At 36.2% G+C, this 22,500-nt stretch overlaps 1 protein-coding gene across 1 annotated transcript; it reads right to left on the reverse strand.

Moving 5' to 3' along the window:
* Positions 1–6,554: 6,554 nt before the first annotated feature.
* Positions 6,555–7,517, reverse strand: LOC133071397 (olfactory receptor 13C8-like). Its single transcript, XM_061163993.1, has one exon. The coding sequence runs from the start codon at positions 7,515–7,517 to the stop codon at positions 6,555–6,557; it is 963 nt and encodes a 320-aa protein (XP_061019976.1).
* Between the last annotated feature and the right edge of the window lie 14,983 nt (positions 7,518–22,500).

Below are 22,500 nucleotides of genomic sequence, written 5' to 3' on the forward strand. Positions count from 1 at the left end.
CCGACCCAGGGACTGAACCCGGATCTCCCACATTGCAGGCAGACTCTTTACTGACTAAATAACCAGGGAAGCCTGTGGAAATGAAAAAAACAAATAGATTTGGTCAGATGGAAATGACAATCTGACCAAATCTAAAATCTATTTTTTTGTTTTTTTAATCGGAGAATAATGGTTTTACAATGATGTAGTGTTCTCTGCCATACATCATCGTGAAGCAGTATTCGTTATATATATGTATCCCCTCCCTTATAACCCCCCACTCCCCCGCCTCAATTCCATGCATCTAGGTGGTCATAGAGCACCAAGCTGGGCTCCATGTGTTAGACAGCAGCTTCCTGCTAGTTATCTATTTATGCTCCAGCTGATTCACTATAATTCTCAAGCATAGAATTGGATATTTTATCATTTTAAAGATACTTCAAGACAAAGTAAAGACTTAGCATGGCTATTTATTTACCAGAAGTGAAATCTCAGTGACAGATTCAAAGCTCTGAGGAAATAGCACTGGTAGAAGTGCTATTTTCTTGAAGCCACTTTTCTTGGCTTATAGAAAAGAAGAAATAAAATCTGAAACCGATACTGGAAGCAGCTAAGAATTTGCCATTATATTGGTGAAGAACCATAAGCAGAGTGATACTAACATGAGCAGAAAGCTAATAGAGAGGGTCAAGTCCCTTATCCTCATCAAATCTTGAATTCTCTCTCTAGCAATTCTTTTGGAAGAATTTGATAGATGCTAGCTAGCAAAGAAGAAATGTGGTTTTCAGTGTCTCAGCTGAAACTCGTAAAGAAAAGTGGATTTGAAGCTGAGAGACAATAATATATCATCATCAAAATTACTCTGTAAAAATGTAAGAATGACAATTTTGTGCCTATTCAGAGTTTTATGACCTATTAAAATACACTGAGCATTAATAAAAAAAAATCACTGATGTTTATTGGATATTAGGGTGTTCTAGGCAATATTTAGTGCTAAACATGAATTGATTTATTTAGTCTTATGAAAAATAATAATTATGTGTTATCAAGAAAGGAAAATGTTAAGGCCCTGCTTTTATAATTTAGAAGTAGTTATAGTCTTTTACTTTTGATGTGTGTTCTATATTTCAGTTCTCATCGACTCTTCAACAGGTTGGAAGAAAAGAATGCTTTCTTCTATTGACCTATCTGACTCAATTCCTTCAAGAGAAATGGGGTTTCCATTGCTAACATTAGCACTGCTCCAATGGCTGCATACTTCAGGCAATAGAAATTGTCTCAACTGGAGCTTTCCTTACCCTCCAACACCAGAAACTTTGTAGCTCTTCAATATGTTGAATAGCTTGCCACTTCTTATCCTCTTAGCAAAATTGCTGTTGGTTACCAGTTATGTCTAGTTCTCCAGCCACTTAGAAACTGTGTGATCCAATGCAGAGATGAGATGTCTTCATTATGATCTGATCTCTATTCAAAGTCCAAAGGGAATTCCCTGCTACCATGTCGCTTCTGTTTTTATTGGGTTAATATTTAGGGTGCATTACTAGGGGACTCTTTTACCTTAATCTCATTATGTTCCAAAGCCGAAAAAGTTATGGTAGCTGATAAACAAAGCCTCTTCCTCTCCTTTATGATACACATCACATTAAAAAAAAGGTAATTTATTATATTAAGGGAGATCGTATGATAAAATGTTAATATTGTTGTTGTTGTTGTTGTTCAGTCGCTAAGTCATGTTCAACTCTTTGCAACTCTGTGGACTCCACCACACCAGACTTCCCTGTCCTTCACTATATCCTTGAATTTGCCCAAATTTATGTCTATTGAGTCGATGGTGCCATCCAACAATCTCATTCTCTGTCATCCCCTTCTCTTTCTTCCTTCAATATTTCCCAGCATCAGTGCTTTGCATCAGGTGGCCAAAGTATTGAGGCTTTAGCTTCAGCATCAGTGCTTCCAGTGAATGTTCAGGGTTGATTTCCTTTAGAAATGACTGGTTTGTCTTGCAGTCCAAGGAACTCTCAAGAGTATTCTCCAGCACCACAATTCAAAAGCATTAATTCTTGGTTGTGCAGCCTTCTTTATGGTCCAACCCTCACATCTCTACATGACCACTGGAAAAATAGTAGCTTTGACTATACAGACTGTGGCTGGCAAAGTGATATTTTTGCTTTTTAATGCACTGTCCAGGTTTGTCATAACTTTCCTTCCAAGGATTCTTTTAATTTCATGGCTGCAGTCACTGACCACAGTGATTTTGGAGCCCAAGAAAATAAAATCTGTCACTGCTTCCACTTTCCCCCATCTATTCGCCATGAAATGATTGGACCAGATGCCATGATCGTAGTTTTCTGAATGTTGAGTTTTAAGCCAGCTTTTCCACTCTCCTCTTTCACCCTCATCAAGAGGCTCTTTAGTTCCTCTTCACTTTCTGCCATTAGAGTGATATCTTCTGCATATCTGAAGTTGTTGATATTTTTCTCAGCAGTCTTGATTCCAGTTTGTGATTAATCCAGCCTGGCATTTCACATGATGCACTCTGAATGTAAATTAAATAAACAGGGTGACAAAATACAGCCTTGCCTTACAACTTTACCAATTTTGAGCCAGTTCATTGTTCCACGTCCTGTTCTTACTGTTGCTTCTTGACCTGCATACAGGTTTCCGAGGAGGCAGGTAAGGTGGTCTGGTATTCCCATCTCTTTAAGAATTTTCCACAGTTTGTTGTGATTCACACAGTTAAAGGCTTTAGCATAGTCAATGAAGCAGAAGTAGATGTTTTTATGGAATTCCCTTCCTTTCTATATGATCCAAAGTATGTTACCAATTTGATCTCTGGTTTTTCTGCTTTTCCTAAACCCAGCTTGTACATCTGGAAGTTCTCGGTTCACGTACTGTTGAAGCCTAGCTTGAAGGATTTTGAGCATGACCTTACTAGCATGTGAAATGAACACAATTGTCCAGTAGTTTGAAAATTCTTCGGCCCTGTCCTTCTTTGGGATTTGAATGAAAACACCCTTTCCAGTCCTATGGCCACTGCTCTTTTCCAAATTCGCGGGCATATTGACTGCAGCACTTTAACAGCATGATCTTTTAGGATTTGAAATAGCTCAGTTGGAATTGCATAACCTCCACAAGCTTTGGTCATAGTAATGGTTCCTAAGATCCACTTGACTTCACGCTCCAGGATGTCTGGTTCTAGGTGAGTAACCACACTATCATGGTTATCCCGGTCATTAAGAATTTTTTGTATAGTACTTCTGTGTATTCTTGCCAACTCTTCTTAATCTCTTCTTCTGTTAGGTCCTTAGCATTTTTGTCCTTTATCATGCCCATCCTTGCATGAAATGTTCCCTTGATACCTCCAGTTTTCTTGAAGAGATCTCTAATCTTTGCTATCCTATTGTTTCCTCTACTTCTTTTCATTTTTCATTGAAGAAGGCCTTCTTCTCTCCTTTCTATTTTCTGGAACTCTGCATTCAGTTGGGTGTATCTTTCCCTTTATCCCTTTCTTTTTGCTTCTTTTCTTTCTTCAGTTATGTGTAAAGCCTCCTCAGACAACCACTTTGCCTTCTTGCATTTCTTTTTTTGGGATGGTGTTCATTGCCTCCTTTAGTTACGAGCCTCCATCCACAGTTCTTATGGCACTCTGTCTACCAGATCTAATCTCTTGAATCTATTTGTCACCTCCACTGTATAATCATAAGGAATTTGATTTAGGTCTTATCTGAATGGCCTTGTGGTTTTCCCTACTCTCTTCAACTTAAGAAATTGAATTCAATTTTGCAATAAGGAGCTCAAGATCAAACTTCACTGTTATTCCAGATATCTCTTGACTTCCTACCTCTGCATTCCAATCCTCTATAATGAAAAGGATATCTTTTTTTTTTGGTGTTAGTTCTAGAAGGTCTTTGTGGGTCTTCATGGAGCTGGTCAACTTCAGCTTCTTTGGCATCGGTGGTTTGGGCATAGTCTTGGATTACTATTTTGGTGAAATGTTTGTCTTAAAAACAAACCGAGATCATTCTGTCATTTTTGAGATTGCACCCAAGTACTGAATTTCAACCTCTCTTGTTGACTCTGAGGGATACTCCATTTCTTCTAAGGGATTCTTCCACACAGTAAATATAATGGTATTCTGAATTAAATTCACCCATTCCTGCCCATTTTAGGTCACTGATTCCTAAGACGTTGATGTTCACTCTTACCATCTCCTGCTTGACTACCTCTAATTTAGCTTGATTCACGGACCTAACGTTACAGGTTCCTATGCAATATTGTTCTTTATATTGTTCAGAATTTACTTTCACCACTAGACACTTCCACAGCTGAGCATCATTTCCGGTTTGCCCTGTTTCATTCTTTCTGAAGCTATTAGTAATTGTCCTCTGCTCTTTGCCAGTAGCATATTGGACACCTTCTGACCTGGGAGGCTTATCTTCCTGTGTCATCTTTTTGCCTTTTCATATTGTTCACATTCATGGGGTTCTTGCAGCAAGAATACTGGAGTGATTTGTCATTCTCTCCTCCAGTGAACTATGTTTTGTTAGAACTCTCCACTCTTGCCTGTTCATCTTGGGTGGCCCTGCATGGCATGGCTCATAGCTTCATTGAGTTACACAAGCCCCTTCACCATGAGAAGATTGTGATCCATGACGGGAAAAATGTTAATATACTTAATTCATAAAATATTATATTGAATCAGATATTTTTTTGAAAAACCATTGTTAACTCAGATATGGCAGATACAAATTTCAGTATTTATACATGATGTGGTTCATTTATTTTTTTTAAAAATATTTATTGAGCATCCATTATATGTCATGTCTAGATCTTTATATGTCTACTAGATCTTTTTGATATTATAGGATAATGAAAAGTTCCTGCTCATCATGAAAAGCTTTATGTGTTGGAGAGAAATTATAAATAATAAACAATATAAGAATAAATATATGATATATGTACTAATTCATAGTGATTTTGAATAATTGGCTGTGTACTTATTTTAGGTTACAAAGTATCTTTTAAAACACCTTTTGTCTTTATTATTATTTTCTTTTTAATTACTTAATTTATTTTAATTGGAGGCTAATTACTTTACACTATTGTGGTGGTTTCTGCTATACATTGACATGAATCAGCCATGGTTGTACATGTGTCCCCATCCCAAACCCCCTCCCACCTCCTTCCCTATCCCATCCTTCTGGGTTGTCCCAGTGTACCAGATTTGTGTTCCCTGTTTCATGCATCGAACTTGGATTGGTCATCCATTTCACATATGGTAATATACATATGTCTTTATTATTTTCTAAATATTTAAGAGTGATTATGTTTTCCTGGGGCTTCCTAAGAGATTTTCAATATTTTGCATTTCCATACTAGTTTTCTGAAAAGCCACAAGCATGTTTAGTTTCTGCAATTAGAAATGAAAAAGTAACTTAACTAAAAGTAACAACAGTAACCAAGACATATTTTGGCAACCAAGATATATCATATATTTATATGTCATAAATATATATTTTGTCATATATTTTAAGTTTTTTATTTTATATTGGAGTATAGTTGATTAGCAATGTTATATTATTGTCAGGTGTTCAGCAAAGTGGTTCAGTCATACATATACATGTATCTATTCATCTTCAAATTCTTTTCCCGTTTAGTTTTTACATAATATTTAGCAGAGTTTCCTGTGATATGTTGGATGTATTTGTTGGTTAATTACTTTAAATACAGTAGTGTAATTCTTAAACTCCTTAAATATTCCTACACACCACCCTTCAGTAACCATATGTTTGTTCTGTAAGTCTGTGACTCTCCATTTTATAAAGGAGTTCAGTTGTATCACTTTTTTATTCCATATATAGGTGATATTATACAATATTTCACTTTTGCTGTCTGAATTACTTCACTCAGTATGATCATCTTTAGGTCTGTTTATGTTACTGCAAATGGCATTATTTCACTCTTTTTAATGGCTGGGTAATATTCCATTGAGAGCTGAAGAATTGATGCTTTTGAGCTGTGGTGTTGGAGAAGAATTTAAAAGTCCCTTGTATTGCAAGCAGATCAAACCAGTCAATCCTAAAGGAAATTAGTCTTGAATATTCATTGGAAAGACTGATGATGAAGCTGAAACTCCGATACTTTGGCTACCTGGTGGGAAGAACTGACTCATTGGAAAAGACCCTGATGTTGGGAAAGACTGAAGGCAGAAGGAGAAGGGGATGACAGGATGAGATGGATGGATGGCATCACTGACTCAATGGGCATCAGTTTGAGCAAGCTCTGGGAGTTGGTGATGGTCAGGGAAGCCGGGTGTGCTGCAGTCCATGGGATTGCAAAGAGTCAGTGACTGAACAGAAACTGAATGATCTTGCCATCACATTCCTCATCATATATCTGGAGAAAAACATGGCCTGAAGCAACAGTTGCAGTTCAGTGATCTTGTAGCACTGTTTACAATATCTTACAGTTTTGAATGACACTTTGTGAAATTGTTTTCACATGGTAATCTTCTCTATTTGAATTTTGTGTCTTCAGCAGCTTTGAATTCTGAGTTACATAGTATAAATCATTACTCATATTCCATCAGAGAAGTTTCTCCTACCCAGCATGTTCCTCGCAGCAATCTTTACATCCTTATTCCTCAGACTATAGATGAGAGGATTGAGCATGGGGGTCATCACTCCATAGAGGAGAGAGATGAGGGCCTCAATGATGTCTTGATTATCTGTACCAGCGGAGCTTTTAGATTTGGGCTTAGCATACATGAAGAAGATTGTTACAAAGAATACAGTCACCACTGTAAGATGGGCTGAGCAGGTGGAGAAGGCCTTACGTTTTCCTTCAGTGGAAGGAATTCTTAGAATAGTGGCAACAATGAAAATGTAAGAGATGGAAATTAGTAGCAATGGAATAACTAGAACAATCAGATTTGACCCTGCCATGCTGATCACATTAATTGAAATATCAGCACAGGCCAATTTTAGGATAGCCAGAATTTCACAAACGAAATGGTTAATTACATTGTCAGAACAGAATGGTAATTTCATTGCAAGAGATGTCTGCACCACTGAGTCAACAATACCTGCAGCCCAGGATCCAGCTGCCATGGGCACATAAGCACCTTTTCTCATGATGACAGGGTATCTCAGTGGGTAGCAGATGGCCACATAGCGGTCAAGTGCCATCATGCCTAGAAGTATACACTCTGTGGCTCCCATGGCAAAAGAGAGAAACATTTGTACCATGCATCCAGAGAAGGAAACCCTTTTCCTTACTGTAAGGAAACTGTCAAGAATTAATGGGACAGAGGAGCTTGTATAGCAAATGTCCAGGAAGGAAAGGTTACAGAGGAAGAAGTACATGGGGGTGTGCAAACGAGAATCACAGATGATTACAGAGATAAGGACTCCGTTTCCCAGCAGGATCATCAAGTACATACACAGAACTAGCACAAAGAAAACTGTCTGGAGCTCTGGGTGAGCAGAAAGCCCAGTCAGGACAAATTCTCTCAGCACGGAATCATTGGTTCTTCCCATATTGTGTATATCCTTTCTCCAACAGCGCTCTATGGATAATACAATGGATATTTGTTAATACAGTGTCTCCAAGAATCTGTTTTAAGAATCATATTCTTTGTTACGAAAGTGTTAGTTGCTCAGTTGTGTGCAGCTCCTTGTGACCCCATTGACTGTAGCTCACCAGGCTCCTCTATCCATGGGATTCTCCAGGCAAGAATACTGTAATGGGTTACCATTCTCTTCTCCAGGGGATCTTCCTGACCCAGGAAATGAATGTGGGTCTCCTGCACTGCAGGTGGTTTCTTTACTGACTGAGTCACCAGGAAAGCCCTTTGTTACTATAGTTTTGTATTTGAAAGCAGTAAGATAACTCTGGGATAATTTCTTACTCTAAACCTTGACCACTAGAGCAGGAATCCTAAGCTAATTTTCTCAGAGTTAAGAGGGAACGCTTTTTGATTGTAGGTTGCTTGAACCTTAAGCCAGTTTATTGCCCTTTCTAGTGGTTCTACTTTTTAACACATTGATTTAGTATCAGTGATCTGGATGCAGCAGGCAGATAAAACTTATTTGCAAGTGGTTCCTGTGCTGTGATTTTTGAATTTGTAAATTTGAATTACATTTTAAAAATGAATGTTTTAAAGGTAGGATATAAGCTGTAAAATTATTTTCAGCTTGTGCTCAAAAAATTGTAGTATTTGAAAACATTAAATTCATTTCCATTATGGAGCTCAGGTATAACTGACTCATTAGGTTTGCAGCATGTTCTCCATTTTACCAGAGTGTACCAGAGTACCCTCTTCTCTCTCTTCTTTGCTTGTCAATGGAGATGATTATTAGTTACCAATTGGTGGCTCAATGGTAATGAATTCACCTACCAAGGCAGGAGCCATGGCCTTGATCCCTGGGTTGGGTAGATTCCCTGGAGAAGGAAATGGCAACCTACTCCAGTATTCTTGCCTAGGAAATCCCATGGACAGAGAAACCTGGTAGGCTACAGTCCATGGGATCACAAAGAGTCAGATACAATTGAGTGATTAAACAATGCTTAGTATGTCTACATTAATAACAACATAGATGTAAGATGTAAGGTTTAATCTTATTTTATGGAAGAAAGGGCCCATGAAGGCAAACATGTCTAGGGCTCATCAAATTCCTAATGCAGTCCTGTGTGACTAAGCCTCTTTTTAGAGCTCAGTATCATCTGGTGGTATTTAGTCATTGCATACTCCCCCATGAGGACAGTGGCCTCACTGAAGAGTCATGTCTTTGTATCACTACAGTATCTAACTCCCTCAGTATAATGAGGAATTATGTGTTCAAGTAAATGTTTTTTCTTTTTTTAAATAGAAAATAAATGAATATATTTAGGAAGCCATTTTTATTCCAAATAGAGAATTGTAATATTGTGTATTGTAGGCCTCACATAATTTATTTTTACCTATGCAAGAACTGTCACTTAAGGAATCAACTCGAGTAACAATGCTTTTATTCAAAATATGTTTAAATACTAGTGATATACAACTATCATTTTTTCACAAATAATATTTATAAGAAGGATAATATACAAAGCAAATAAAAGAGAGTTTCTCTGATATAAGTTACACTGGTTTGGAGGGAAGAGAAAAGCAATATCTCTTCAGGGTCTTATTCACTGTTCCTCCTTTAATTTGATTTTTATAGGATTCCAAAGGACATAGTTTGAAAACCACCAATGCAATAAATAATATATAATTTTAATAACCTGCATTTTAAGTAATTTTATTAGCAACAATAATTATAAAATAATAATATATGTATTGATTGCCTTATGCCAGATACATTTCTAAAAGTTTGTATTCATAACAATCCAAGGAAGGACTGTTATTTTATGGCATATGGATCGTTCTTCCTTAGACTTTTGTTAAACATCACCAGTAAATCATAATATCAGTAGATGAAAGAAAATAAAAAGCAAAGAAAACCTAGGAAAAATGAAAACACGACCTAAGGAATGGGAGAAAATATTTGCAAATGATGCAACAGATAAGAACTTATTCTCCAAAGTGTATAAACAGCTCATACAACTCAACAACAAAAGGCAAACAAGACAACTGAAAAATGGTCACAAGACCTTAGTAAATATTTCTCCAAAGGACACAAATATGATCAGTAGGCACATGAAAGGATGCTCAACATCCTTAATTATTAGAGAGAAACACAAATCAAAACTACAATGAAGTACCCACCTCACACTGGTCAAATGGTCTTCTTTAAAAAGTATACAAATAACACATGCTGGAGAGGATGTGGAGAAAAGGGAACCCTCTTAAAGTTGGTGGGAATGTAAGTTGGTGCAGCTACTATGGAAAACTGTGTGGATGTTCCTCAGAAAACTAAAGATAGAATTTCCATATGATCCAGCAGTCCCACTCCCAGATGTATACCCAGGCAATACTATAATTAAAAAAGATACGTGCACCTGTATGTTCATAGCAGCACTATTCACAATAGCTAAAACATGGAAACAACCTAAATGTCCATCAATAGATGAGTAGATAAAGAAGATGTGATCCATGTGTACAATATAATACCACTCAGCCATATAAAGAACAAAGGAATGTTATTTGCAGCAACATGGATGCAACTAGAGATTATTGTACTAATCAAGGTAAGTCAGAAAGAGAAAGACGAAACACCACATGATATCACTTATACGTGAAATCTAAAATATAGCACAAATGAACCTATCTACAAAACAGAGAGAGACTCACTGACATAGAGAACAGACTATGGTTGCCAAGGGGAAGGAGCGATGGGGAGGGAAGGTGTCAGAGTTTGGGATTAGCAGTTGTAAACTATTGTACATAGGATGGAGAAACAAGGTCCTACTGTATAGTATAAGGAACTATATTCAATATCCTATGATAAACTATAATGAATAAGAATATAAAAAAGAATGTGTATGTGTGTATAATTGAGTTACTTTACCATGCAGCAGAGATTGGCACACATTTTAAATCAACTATACTTCAATTAAAAAAAATTAAACAAAAGAAAAATAAAAAGCAATTATCTCAAGAGAGGCACAAAATAAATTTGGTGAAGATCAATTGATAATTTTCATATAAACTAGTTGAAGTTCACAAACAGAAGGTTACTTCCTAATCTTGAAAGGAAACTATATTAAACATCTATAGGAAATTACTATTCACTAATAATTAATGGAGACAGGTTATACATTCTAATTGAGATCTGGATTAAGATAAGGATGCCTAGTTTTACAGCTGCAAGGGCTTTACAGAAATCATTAAAAGTTAAATAGCATAGCAAATCAGGAGTAATTCAAAAGTATGGTATGTAAAAGAAATGGGATAAAAATATAAGGCTTCCATTTTCCCCCAAATTAGTCTACACATTCAATTAAATGCATCCTAATTTCCGCTGGATTTTTTTTGAGGTATATGAATACCTGTTCTAAAAATGTATATGGAGGAATAAAATTGTACAACTTGCACACAATTTTATAAAAGAAAAGGAAGGGGGAAATCCATATTTAAAACACTCCAAGAAAGCCACAGTGACAAAAATCTTATGATAATGGTGCAGGAACATTTAAATAGTCTGGTAGAAAAGAAAAGAGATCTCAAATGTAGACACATTGTTTTACTGGAATGTGGAATATTGTGAAATTGTCATACTAAAACAGTGGGGAAGTGATAGTTCAGTTGGTCATGTCAAGAAAATGTCTTTATATATGGAAAAAAAATAAAATTTGATCCTTGGATTATCATATGTACAGCTGGAAATCAAATATATTTATAACTTACATGTGAAGAATTATTAAATTAATAGAGAGTATAGAAAATCTTGGGAACTTTTGGTGGAAGAAAAACTTTTAAAATGTAGAAACTTAAACTAATAGAAAATTGATCAAAGGATATCAATTAGTGATTCACAGAAGGGTTGACAAGTACATGGAAAGATTCTAAAACTTGGAAAACCTGAAAAATGATTACTAAATGTTCCATATCAGAAAAATTCTCATTGAAATATCCATGAAATATTAATTTTCTTTAAAAAAGTAGATGTATCAAATGTTGGCAAGTATGTGGGCAGGTAGAACTCTGATGGGAGTGTACACTGATATACTGGAAAATGCTATGGATGTATTAAAATTGGACAGGACCCAGTCATTCCAGTCCTGGGACTATGTCTCAGGTAAGTTCTTGCCCATGACTGTAAGGGGATAATCATGACAATGTTTTGTCCTTGTGTTTTTTCTGGCAAAAGCAGTTTGGCAGCATCTTTGATATTCATCATCTGAGGAATGAGTCTGTCATATGTGAGCATGCATTATGGAACAGTTTACATAAGTGAGGAGCAAATGAACTAGATGTCAATGTAGCAACATAAATAGATCCTTGTAAAGTGTTGAAAAAAATAAGCAAAGTTGTGATTAGTAGCATGGTAAAATTTATACATCAAATTTAAATATATATTTTACAAGGGTTCATTCATTTTTAGGGAAGAAAATGATAGTGGAATCAGTGGTTATAGGAGAATGTAGGTGACTTTTTAAAGACTGAGGAAAGTAATGTACACATAAAAGAAAAAATACAGAAGAGCATGATTAACTAAAACCTGTTTTAAAGCAGAACAAAAACACATGTAAAATCATAAAGAGCAACATAAGGCATACACATATGAAGGAGCTCTGATCAATAATATAGTTTAATAGAAGGAACTCTCATATATGTAAAAGTAAAGGAAAGTTGAGTTAAATATCAAAGAAAAGGAAAATTGAGTTTTGACACCATAAAAACAACATGTAATGGATTGGAAGAAAACATAAGGCATTTAAAAAACAGCTTAAAGCTTAGTTAGACAAGATATTGCAAATAATTTTTAATTTAGTTTAAAAAAAATCAGTCATAGATTGGTTGGTCAGCATTGAAGAATGAAAGGATGTTTCCAGGGTCAATGAGAGGCAGTGCTCATCCAGCAAATTTTAAATCAAGTATAACTTTGGAGGGACTTGGTGGTCCAGTGGTAAAGAATCTGCCTGCCAATGCAGGGGACTTCAAAGAAGGGGAGATCATGTGAGAGAGCTCTAGGGCAATATTTCATTGCATCAATTGAGTCTGACCTTGATGAGCTGAGGAAAAATAGTTTTAGGTAATGGGTTGAGATAAAAATGCATCAGTGGGGCTTCTGGAAAAGAAAACAATGTATAGGGGTGCAATAGTCAGAAAAATAAAGAAAAAGAGGAACAAAGATTTGCCAGTTTGTAAAGTACATTAAATATAGTATTCATCAAATATAATTTATTCTCCAGACAATTGGGAAGCTTTGGAATTTTGACCAAGGGAATATTAAGATGAAAGGACAGAAAAAGGTTAACATAGAGACATTGTTCAGGGTCATGTACTTTTCTCACCAATATTGAACTGTGCTTGGTGGGTCTGTAAACATTGTTTTTGAGGGCAGTCATTGGCTCCTCCTCCAGCTTTTAGAGAACCTGACTCATTTGGACTTACACACAGAATAGAAGTAATAACTTTATAGAGCTATTGCCAACTGGGTGAAGAAGAACATGTTCATTTTGTCTTCAGTTATTCTCCATATTCCCTAGGATGTGTTGAACATTATAAGCAATAGTAGCCAAGTGTACATGAGCTTAAAAAAATCTGGTTGTATCTCTTATGAGCTCTGTGACATTATACTCAAATTTTTAAGCTTCTCTCAGCAGCTGTGTGCTCACCTGTATAATGGAGCAGCTTGGTCTAAATTTATCTATTATCACACATGCTAAGTTTATGGAATAGAGTAGGAACTTAAGAAACATTTGACTTTTCCTACGGTCATAACTGTTGTTGTTCTGTTGCTAAGTCCTTTCTGACTCTTTGTGACCCCATGAACTGCAGCATGCCAGGTCTCCCTCACCTTCACTATCTCCCTGAGTTTGCTCAAACTGATGTCCATTGAGTCAGTGATGCCAGCTAACCATCTTATCCTCTGTCGTCCCCTTCTCCTTCTGCGCTCAATCTTTCCCAGCATCAGGGTCTTTTCTAATGACTCTTCACATCAGGTGGCCAAAGTATTGGAGTTTTAGCTTTAGCATCAATCCTTCAAATGAATACTCAGTTGACTTCCTTTAGAATTGACTGGTTTGATCTCCTTGCAGTCCGACTGCAAGGGACTCTCAAGAGTTCTCCAGCACCACATTTCGAAAGCATCAATTCTTCTGTGCTCGGCCTTCTTTATGGTCCAATTCTCAAATCCATACGTGACTACTGGAAAAATCATAGCTTTGATGAGATGGACCTTTGTTGACAAAATGATACACTGTCTAGGTTTAATACGCTGTCTAGGTTTGTCATAACTTTCCTTCCAAGGAGCAAGTGTCTTAATTTTGTGGCTACAGTCACCATCTGCAGTGATTTTGGAGCCCAAGAAAATGAAATCTACCACTGTTTCCACTTTCTCCCTATCTATTTGCCTTGATGGGACCGGATGCTGTGATCTTTGTTTTTTGAATGTTGAGTTTTAAGCCAGCTTCTTCACTCTCCTTTTCACCCTCATCAAGAAGCTCTTTAGTTACTCTTCACTTTCTGCCATTAGGGTGGTATCATTTGCATATCTGAGGTTGTTGATATTTTTCTCCCAGCATTCTTGATTCCAGCTTGAGCTTCATCCAGCCCTGCATTTCGCATAGTGTACTCTACATATAAGTTAAATAAACAAGGTGACCATAAACAGCCTTGACGTACTCCTTTCCCAATTTTGACCCAGTCCTTTGTTGCATGTCCAGTTCTAACTGCTGCATCTTGACCTGCATACAGGTTTCTCAGGAGGCAGGTAAGGTGGTCTGCTATTCCCATCTCTTTCAAAATTTTCTTCAGTTTATTGTGATTCACACAATCAAAGGCTTTAGTATAGTTAATGAAGCCGAAGTGGATTTTTTTAAAAATTCCCCTGCTTTTTCTATGATCCAGCGAGTGTTGGCAATTTGATCTCTGGTTCCTCTGTCTTTTCTAAATACAACTTGTACATCTGGAAGTTCTCGGTTCATGTACTGTTGAAGCCTAGTTTGAATGATTTTGAGTCTTATCTTGTTAGCATGTGAAATGAGTGCAATTGTACAGTAGTTTGAACATCTTTTGGCAGTGTCCTTCTTTGGGATTGGAGTGAAAACTGACCTTTTCCAGTGTGGGCCCTGCTGAGTTTTCCAAATTTGTTGGCATAATGAGTACAGCACTTTTACAGCATCATCTTTTAGGATTTAAAATAGCTCAGCTATAATTCCATCACCTACAGTAGCTTTGTTCATGGTGATGCTTCCTAAGGCCCACTGACTTCACATTCCAGGATGTCTGGCTCCAGGTGTGTGACCACCCTGTTGTGGTTACTCAGTTCATTAAGATGTTTTTGTAGTTTTTCTGTGTATTCTTGCCACCTCTTCTTAATCTCTTCTGCTTCTGTTAGGTCCTTGCCATTTCTGTCCTTTATTGTGCCCATCTTTCCATGAAATGTTCCCTTGGTATCTCTAATTTTCTTGAAGAGATATGTAGTCTTTCCCATTCTTATGTTTTCCTGTATATCTTTGCATTGCTCACTAAGAAGACTTAAGGTGTCATAATTAGTTGTAATTCAAAGAAAATGTGACCTTAAATTATATTCTTAGGAAACTGAATTCCAAATTCTGTATCTTTCACATGCTCTGGAGGAGAGGGCTGCACTACTTTTCAGAATCTAGGTTTACTCATCTGTTATCACAAGCTTATTGATAGATTCTGTGAGTGAATCCAGAGATATAATATAATGAAAGCACTTTGGAAGCTAAATGTAATATCCAACATTAATTCATTCAACATATGTGTAGCAATGGCTTTTTGTGCCACAGAATATAATAAGGATTGGTGGGGAGCAAATGAAGTCATTACAACCATCTATTTCTCTCAAGACTGAAGGAGAATTCTTCATACAAATATTTTAATATGTGTTAAACAACTTACTGTTTTCTTTCATATGACTTTACAATTTTGAACCTTACAAGGCATTTTCCTAAGCTCTTGACTTTTCATTTTAGAAACAAAGAAAGCAATTCTGAGTGAAGGTAAATTACTTACTCTGTTCTGTGCCTAATTAATTGTGTGTAGGAAGCAAGTGTTGACTGGTTTTAAAGGTCACTCTCTTTCCAAACAGTGTGTTATCTCAGACAGGGGAAGTGTGCTGTGTTAATTTTATTAGTTTTAAATGCAATTGGAGAGAGGCTAAATCAAGTAAAACTTGGAATATAAACAGAATAATGGGCATATGAATAATATGACAACCACAGATTTATTTGCTCCAATGAGCCAAATTTCTCCTATAAATTACATAGCACAGTGTAGGAATAGATGGAATAAATGCTTTTTTCCCTGTCACATTTGTGTTATACAAAGTTAGAGTAATCCAGGCCAGTAGTAATCAAAACAAGAGATAAAGGGCCTATGGTGGACTTTTGCTTCTACATAATTTACTCTCTGGAGTCAAAGTTAACTCTGGAGCTCAGGGGCATTTGATTAAGAGGTACTGATTTTCTTATTCTGTCCCAAGGAGCTTCCAGAAAGTGTTCATGGAAGAGGTGGTTTGTGTTTATTTATACATACAGGTTTAGATATAAGAATCATATTGTTTGTCATAATTTTTTTTTATGTGAATCTTCATATTTATTAGTTGGAGGCTAAGGTACATATACACCATGGAATATTACTCAGCCATTAAAAAGAATTCATTTGTTTGTTGTAATTTGAATCAGTACTTATTTTGAATATAATCATTTAGGTGATATGGTATGTCAGGTATTTTTAAAAGCTTTCAAAAACATATTTTTAAATATGGTGGTCATAGCAACAGCTAAAGATGGTAAAATGATTGCATTGCAGTTCCATACATTTAGGACAGATTACTATTTTTGGCAGATTATAGGTCTAATACTAGCATTCAGATTGCTTAGATGTTAAAGAAAATATCAGATAACACCTGTTTCTCAATAATGTCTCTAAAATCACTAATTAGAGGAATCTAATGTTCTCATTCTATTTGCTGTGGGGAGGGCAGGAGAGGAAGAAGAAGTGTGTTTGAAGAGGCAGATATAGCAAAGAACACTGTATTTTATTTTAGAATACCTAGATTTGAAAATGATTTGGAATATTTTTTCTCTTCTTTAAAGGCAGCCAAATCATACCTCAGATCTTTGATGTGAAAATTACCCATCAATGGTCTAAAATATAGCATGGAACATTATGACACTAAATGATGAAAACTTGAAAGATGAAAAATTAGATGTAAGTTAAGCATATAAAATTGATATCTTACCGAAATCTGAGAAACAGTATTTACAGCAGGTGAATATGGAACATTTTATCATTTATGTACCTCTGAGCCTGAGGAATGGTTTTCTTTCCTTGGTTTGAGATCAGTCTTCTTCCTTAATTGCAGATTTGCTTTACAGACTCAAAAAATGCTTTCAGTTTTATGTATAATATTCAGGATAAAGAGAGGAGATATTGGTAAGCATTAGATAATAATCAGGGTGCTATAATTACTTTCTTCAAGTTTTGACTTATCAATAGATTATTTCTCAGGTAAAACTGATAGATGAATCTATTAAAAATATTTTTCCTCTAAAGTCCAGAGTTTCTAGTTTAAGCTTAAGAAAAAATATGTAAAATAACTCAGAGATTCTTGGGGACTTTGTGGTTTAGTTTAACTGCTTTTCTACATTTTGAACTCCAGAAACATCCTCCAAAAGACCAACCATTAGCCTTCCAAGGCAATTTATAAGCTTTTTGTGGTAAGTCAGGGAAGGGTTCAATATCTGAAAGAAAATAAAATTAAGGATGTAAACATGGAGGATTAAAAACTTTCCCAAACTCCAGGGGGAATGGAGTTAGATCCAATTATATCATATAATTAGCATATTCTTGTTGTAATGCAACTCAAATACGAAACATGTATCACTGTCTACATTACCACAACATTTGAAGATTTTAAGACCCAAACAGAAAAAAAGTCTTTAAATAAGTATTAGTGATTTGGTGGGGGAAGGGTGGTATTATTTGAAAACTTACATTGTTTTCATTTGCATAGTGCTTTCAAATATCAAATGTGTTTCTTAGAATACTACAATGAGTTAGTCCAATTGTTCCTATTACACAAATGTAGAGGTGGTATTCATAGCATTAGCTAACACTTTTATCACATCCTATAATTATTTTTTGATGGTAAGAACTTTTAAGACCTAGTCTTTTAGAAACCTTTATGTGTATAAGACAGTTTTGTTAACTATAATAACAATGCTGTGCATTAGATTCCCAGAATGTATTCATCTTGTAAGTTTATACACTTAGACCAGCATCTCCCCAGTTCCCTTACTCCATAGCCTCTGTTAACCACCATTCTACTTTCTGTTTCTGTAAATTCAGCACTTTTAGATTCCACATGTAAATGATATCAGATACTTTGTCATTCTTTGTCTGACATCTCATTTACCATAATGCTCTCAGAGTCCTCCATCCATGTTGTTTCAAAAGGCAGGATTTTCTTCTTTTTCACATCTGATTATTGTTTCATTGTTTGCATATACCATATTTTCTTTATCATTCACCACTTTGACAGACACATAGATTGCTACCATACCTTGGCTATTGTGAATAATGCTATAATAAACAAGCAAGTACAGGTATCTTTTTGATATCCTGCTTTCATTTTCTTTGGATGTATACCCAGGAGTGGGCTTTATAGATCATATAGTAGTTTTATTTTTAATTTTTTGAAAGATTTTCATACTATTTTCTTGGTGGCTGAAGCAATTTATAGAAACATTAACATCCTTTCTTTTTCTCCAAATCCTTACCAGCACTTGCTTTCTCTTGTCTTTCTGATGACAGCCATTCTGGCTAATGTGAAGTGCTCTCTGATCATGGTTTTGATTTGCATTTCCTTGAAAATTAACAGTGTTGAGCATCTTTTCATGTACTTGTTGGTCAGTTGTATATCTTCTTTGGACAATGTCTGTTCCGTTCCTCTGCCCACTTTTTGATTGGACTGTTTATGTTATTGAGGTGTGTGATTTCTTTATCTATTTTGGATGCTAACCACTTTTCTGGTGCATTGCTGTGTCTGTCATACATAGGCTGTGTTGTATCCTGTTGCCCTTTGTCTGTGCAGAAGCTGTCCGGTTTGACGCGGTCCCACTGGTTCATCTTTGCTCTTGTTCCTTGTGCTCTTGGTGGCATATGCAAACCTGATCGCCAGGACCAATGTCAAGAAAATGTTTCCTTATGTTTTCTTCCAGGATTTTATAATTTCAGGTATTATATTTAAGTCTTTAATTTATTTTGAGTTAATTTTGTGAGTGGTGGAAGATGAGGGTACAATTTCCTTTTACTGCATATAGCTTTCCAGTTTCCTGAAGATTTTATTGAAGAGACTATACTTTTCTTATGAAATATTTTTGGCTCCCTTGTCAAATATGTTTTGACTGTGTAAGTGGGGTTCATTTCTGGGCACTTTCTTTTGTTCCATTGGTCTATGTGTCTATTTTTATGCCAGTACCATTCTCTTTTGATTATAGAGTTTTATAATATAGTTTGCCCCCAGGAATGCCTTCAGTTTTGTTCTTTTGTCTCAGGATTCTTCTATTTGGGATTTCTTATGATCCCATACAAATTTCAAGATTTTTTCTATTTCTGTGAAAAATGTCACTAGAATTTTGATAGACATTGCATCGAATGTATAGATGACTTGGGTAGTATGGATATATTAACAATATTAATTCTTATCATATAAAAATTGAACTATCTTTGGATTCGTGTCTTCTTCAGAGCTTTGATTTCCTCAAAGTCTTATAGTTTCACTTCCATGGCTAAATTAATTCCTAAGTATTTTATTATCTTTGATGACATTGTAAGTGGGATTGTTTCATTTATGCTTTCTCAGATATTTTATTGCTAGTGTATAGAAATGCACTGAATTGTGTTTCTTCAAAAAGCTTATGTTGAAAGTCTAACCCCCATTTCCCTCCTCCCCGCAATGCCTAGTACCTTAGAATGTGTCTGCATTTAGAGAAATGGCCTTTTAAAAGGTGGTTAAATTAAAATGAGGCCATTAGTGTAGGTTCTTATACAATCTGAGTTGTGTCATTATAAGAAAAGAACATTTAGATGCACATAGATACACCAGTGATGCTCACCCACAGAGGAAAAGACATAGTGAGAAGGTGACTATCTATAAGTTAAGGAAAGGCATTAGAAGAAATCAAACCCACCAACATGTTAGGCTTCAAGCTTCCAGAACTGTAAGCAAATAAATTTGTTCATTTAAGACTTTCAATCTGTAATGTTTTGTTATGGCAGCCTTATCAAACTAGTTTAACCTCTTTTTCAGCATTGTTAATAGAGGAAAACAATAGAATGAGAAAGGCTAGAGATCTTTTCAAAAAAATTGAAGATACCAAGGGAACATTTCATGGAAAGATGGGCACAATAAAGGAGGGAAGTGGCAAGGACCTAACAGAAGCAGAAGACATTAAGGAGATGTGGCAAGAATACACAGAACTGTACAAAAAATATGTTTATGACCTGGATAACCACAATGGTGTGCTCACTCATCTGGAGCCAGACATCCTGGAGTGTGAAGTCAAGTGGGCCTTAGGAAGCATTATGATGACCAAAGCTAGTGGAGGTGATGGAATTACCACTGAGCTATTTCAAATCCTAAAAGATAATGCTGTTAAAGAGCTACGCTTATTATGCCAACAAATTTGGAAAACTCAGCGATGTCCACAGGATTGGAAAAGGTCAGTTTTCATTCCAATCCCAAAGGGCAATGCCAAAGAGTGTTCAAACTACTGTACAATTGCACTCATTTCACATGCTATCAAGGCTGAAAGTCATTCAAGCTAGGTTACAACAGTACATTAACTGATAACTTCCAGATGTATAAGTTGACTTTAGAAAAGGCAGAAGAACCAGAGATCAAATTGCCAACATCCTTTGGATCACAGAGAAACCTTCATTGACAATGCTAAAGCCTTTGACTATGGATCACAGTAACCTGTGGAAAATTCTTTAAGAAATGGGAATACCAGACTACCTTACCTGCCTCCTGAGAAACCTGTATGCAGGTCAAGAAGCAACAATTAGAATGGGACATGGAATAATAGACTGATTCAAAATTGGGAAAGGAATATGTCAGGGCTGTATATTTTTATTCTGCTTATTTAACTTATATGCAGAGTACATTGTGAGAAATCCAGGGCTGGATGAATCACAAACTGGGGTCAAGATTATTGGGATAAATGTCAACAACCTCAAATATGTAGAAGATGTCACTCTAATGGCAGAAAGTGAAAAGAAACTAAAGAGCCTCTTGATGAAGGTGAAGGACGAGAGTGAAAAAACTGACTTAAAACTCAATATTCAGATAGCTAAGATCATGGCATCTGGTCTTATCACTTTGTGGCAAATAGATGGGAAAAAAGTGGAAACAATGATAGATTTTATTTTCTTGGCCTCTAAAATCACTGCAGACAGTCACTGTAGCCACAAAATTAAAAGATGGTTGCTCCTCAGAAGAAAAATTATGACCAACCTAGACAGCATATTAAAAAGCAGAGACATCACTTTGCTGACAAAGGTCTGTATAGTCAAAGCTATGTTTTTTCTAATTGCCATGTATGGATATAAGAGCTGGAACATAAAGAAGGCTGAGTGCCAAAGAATTGATGCTTTCATAATGTGCTGGAAAAGACTCTTGAGAGTGCCTTGGGCTGTGAAGAGATCTAACTAGTCAATCCTAAAAGATATCAACCTTGTGTTCCCTGAAAGGACTGATGCTGAAGCTGAAGTGAAGAGCCATTCTATGTGAAGAACTGATTTATTGGAAAAGACCCTGATGCTAGGAAAGATTGAGGGTAAGAGGAGAAGGGAGTGACAGGATGAGATGACTGGATGGCATTACTGACTCAATGGTCATAAGTTTGAGTAAACTCCAGGAGATGGCGAAGGACAGGGAAGCCTGGAATACTACAGTCCATGGCATCTGGTCCCATTACTTCATAGCAAATAGATGGGGAAAGAATGGAAGCAGTGGTAAACTTTGTTTTCTTGGTCTCCAAGATCACTGCAGATGGTGACTGCAGTCATAAAATTAAAAGAAGCTTACTCCTTGAAAGAAAAGCTATGGCAAACTTAGACAGCATATTAAGAAGCAGAGGCATTACTTTGCCAACAAAGTCCATGTACTCAAAGCTATTGTTTTTCCAGTAGTCATGTATGGATGTGAGAGTTGGACCATAAAGAAGGCTGAGTGCCAAAGAACTGATGCTTTGGAATTGTGATGTTGGAGAAGACTCTGAGAAGTCCCTTGGACTGCAAGGAGATCAAACCAGTCAATCCTAAAGGAAATCAACCCTGAATTTTCATTGGGAGGACTGATGCTGAGCTTGAAGCTCCAATACTTTGGCCACCTGATGCGAAGATCTGACTGATTAGAGAAGACCTTGATTCTGGGAAAGATTGAAGGCAAGAAGAGAAGGGAACAACAGAGGACAAGATGGTTGGATGACATCATTGACTCAAAGGACATGAGTTTGAGCAAGCTCTGGGAGACGGTGAAGGACAGGGAAGCCTGGTGTGCTGCAGTCCACAGTTTCGCAGAGTCAGACATGACTGGTGACTGAACAACAAACAATCATAAGTATATATAAGTAACAGCTATCACAGTGATGAAATTAGGGCAGTAATTAATTCCAACTAGTCATATTCATTTATCTGACTTCATTCAAAGATTAGGCTTTTACTGTCTTTGTAAGACTAGGGTGTATCTGATCTGTGGATGAAGAGGTAAAGATTATCCAATCTTCAAGCGCCCTATTTCTATATGGACTCTTCCAAATTAAAGTTTGTATTGCTTTTATTTTTTTTTTTCCAGTGGGTTTTGTCATACATTGATATGAATAAGTTTTCAGTTA

Source organism: Dama dama, chromosome 16 (assembly GCF_033118175.1).
Source record: "Dama dama isolate Ldn47 chromosome 16, ASM3311817v1, whole genome shotgun sequence".
Classification (NCBI taxonomy): Eukaryota; Metazoa; Chordata; class Mammalia; order Artiodactyla; family Cervidae; genus Dama; species Dama dama.

Coding starts and splice junctions, on each gene's coding strand:
- LOC133071397 (XM_061163993.1), bottom strand. CDS start 7,517: ATGGGAAGAACCAATGATTCCGTGCTGAGAGAATTTGTCCTGACTGGG.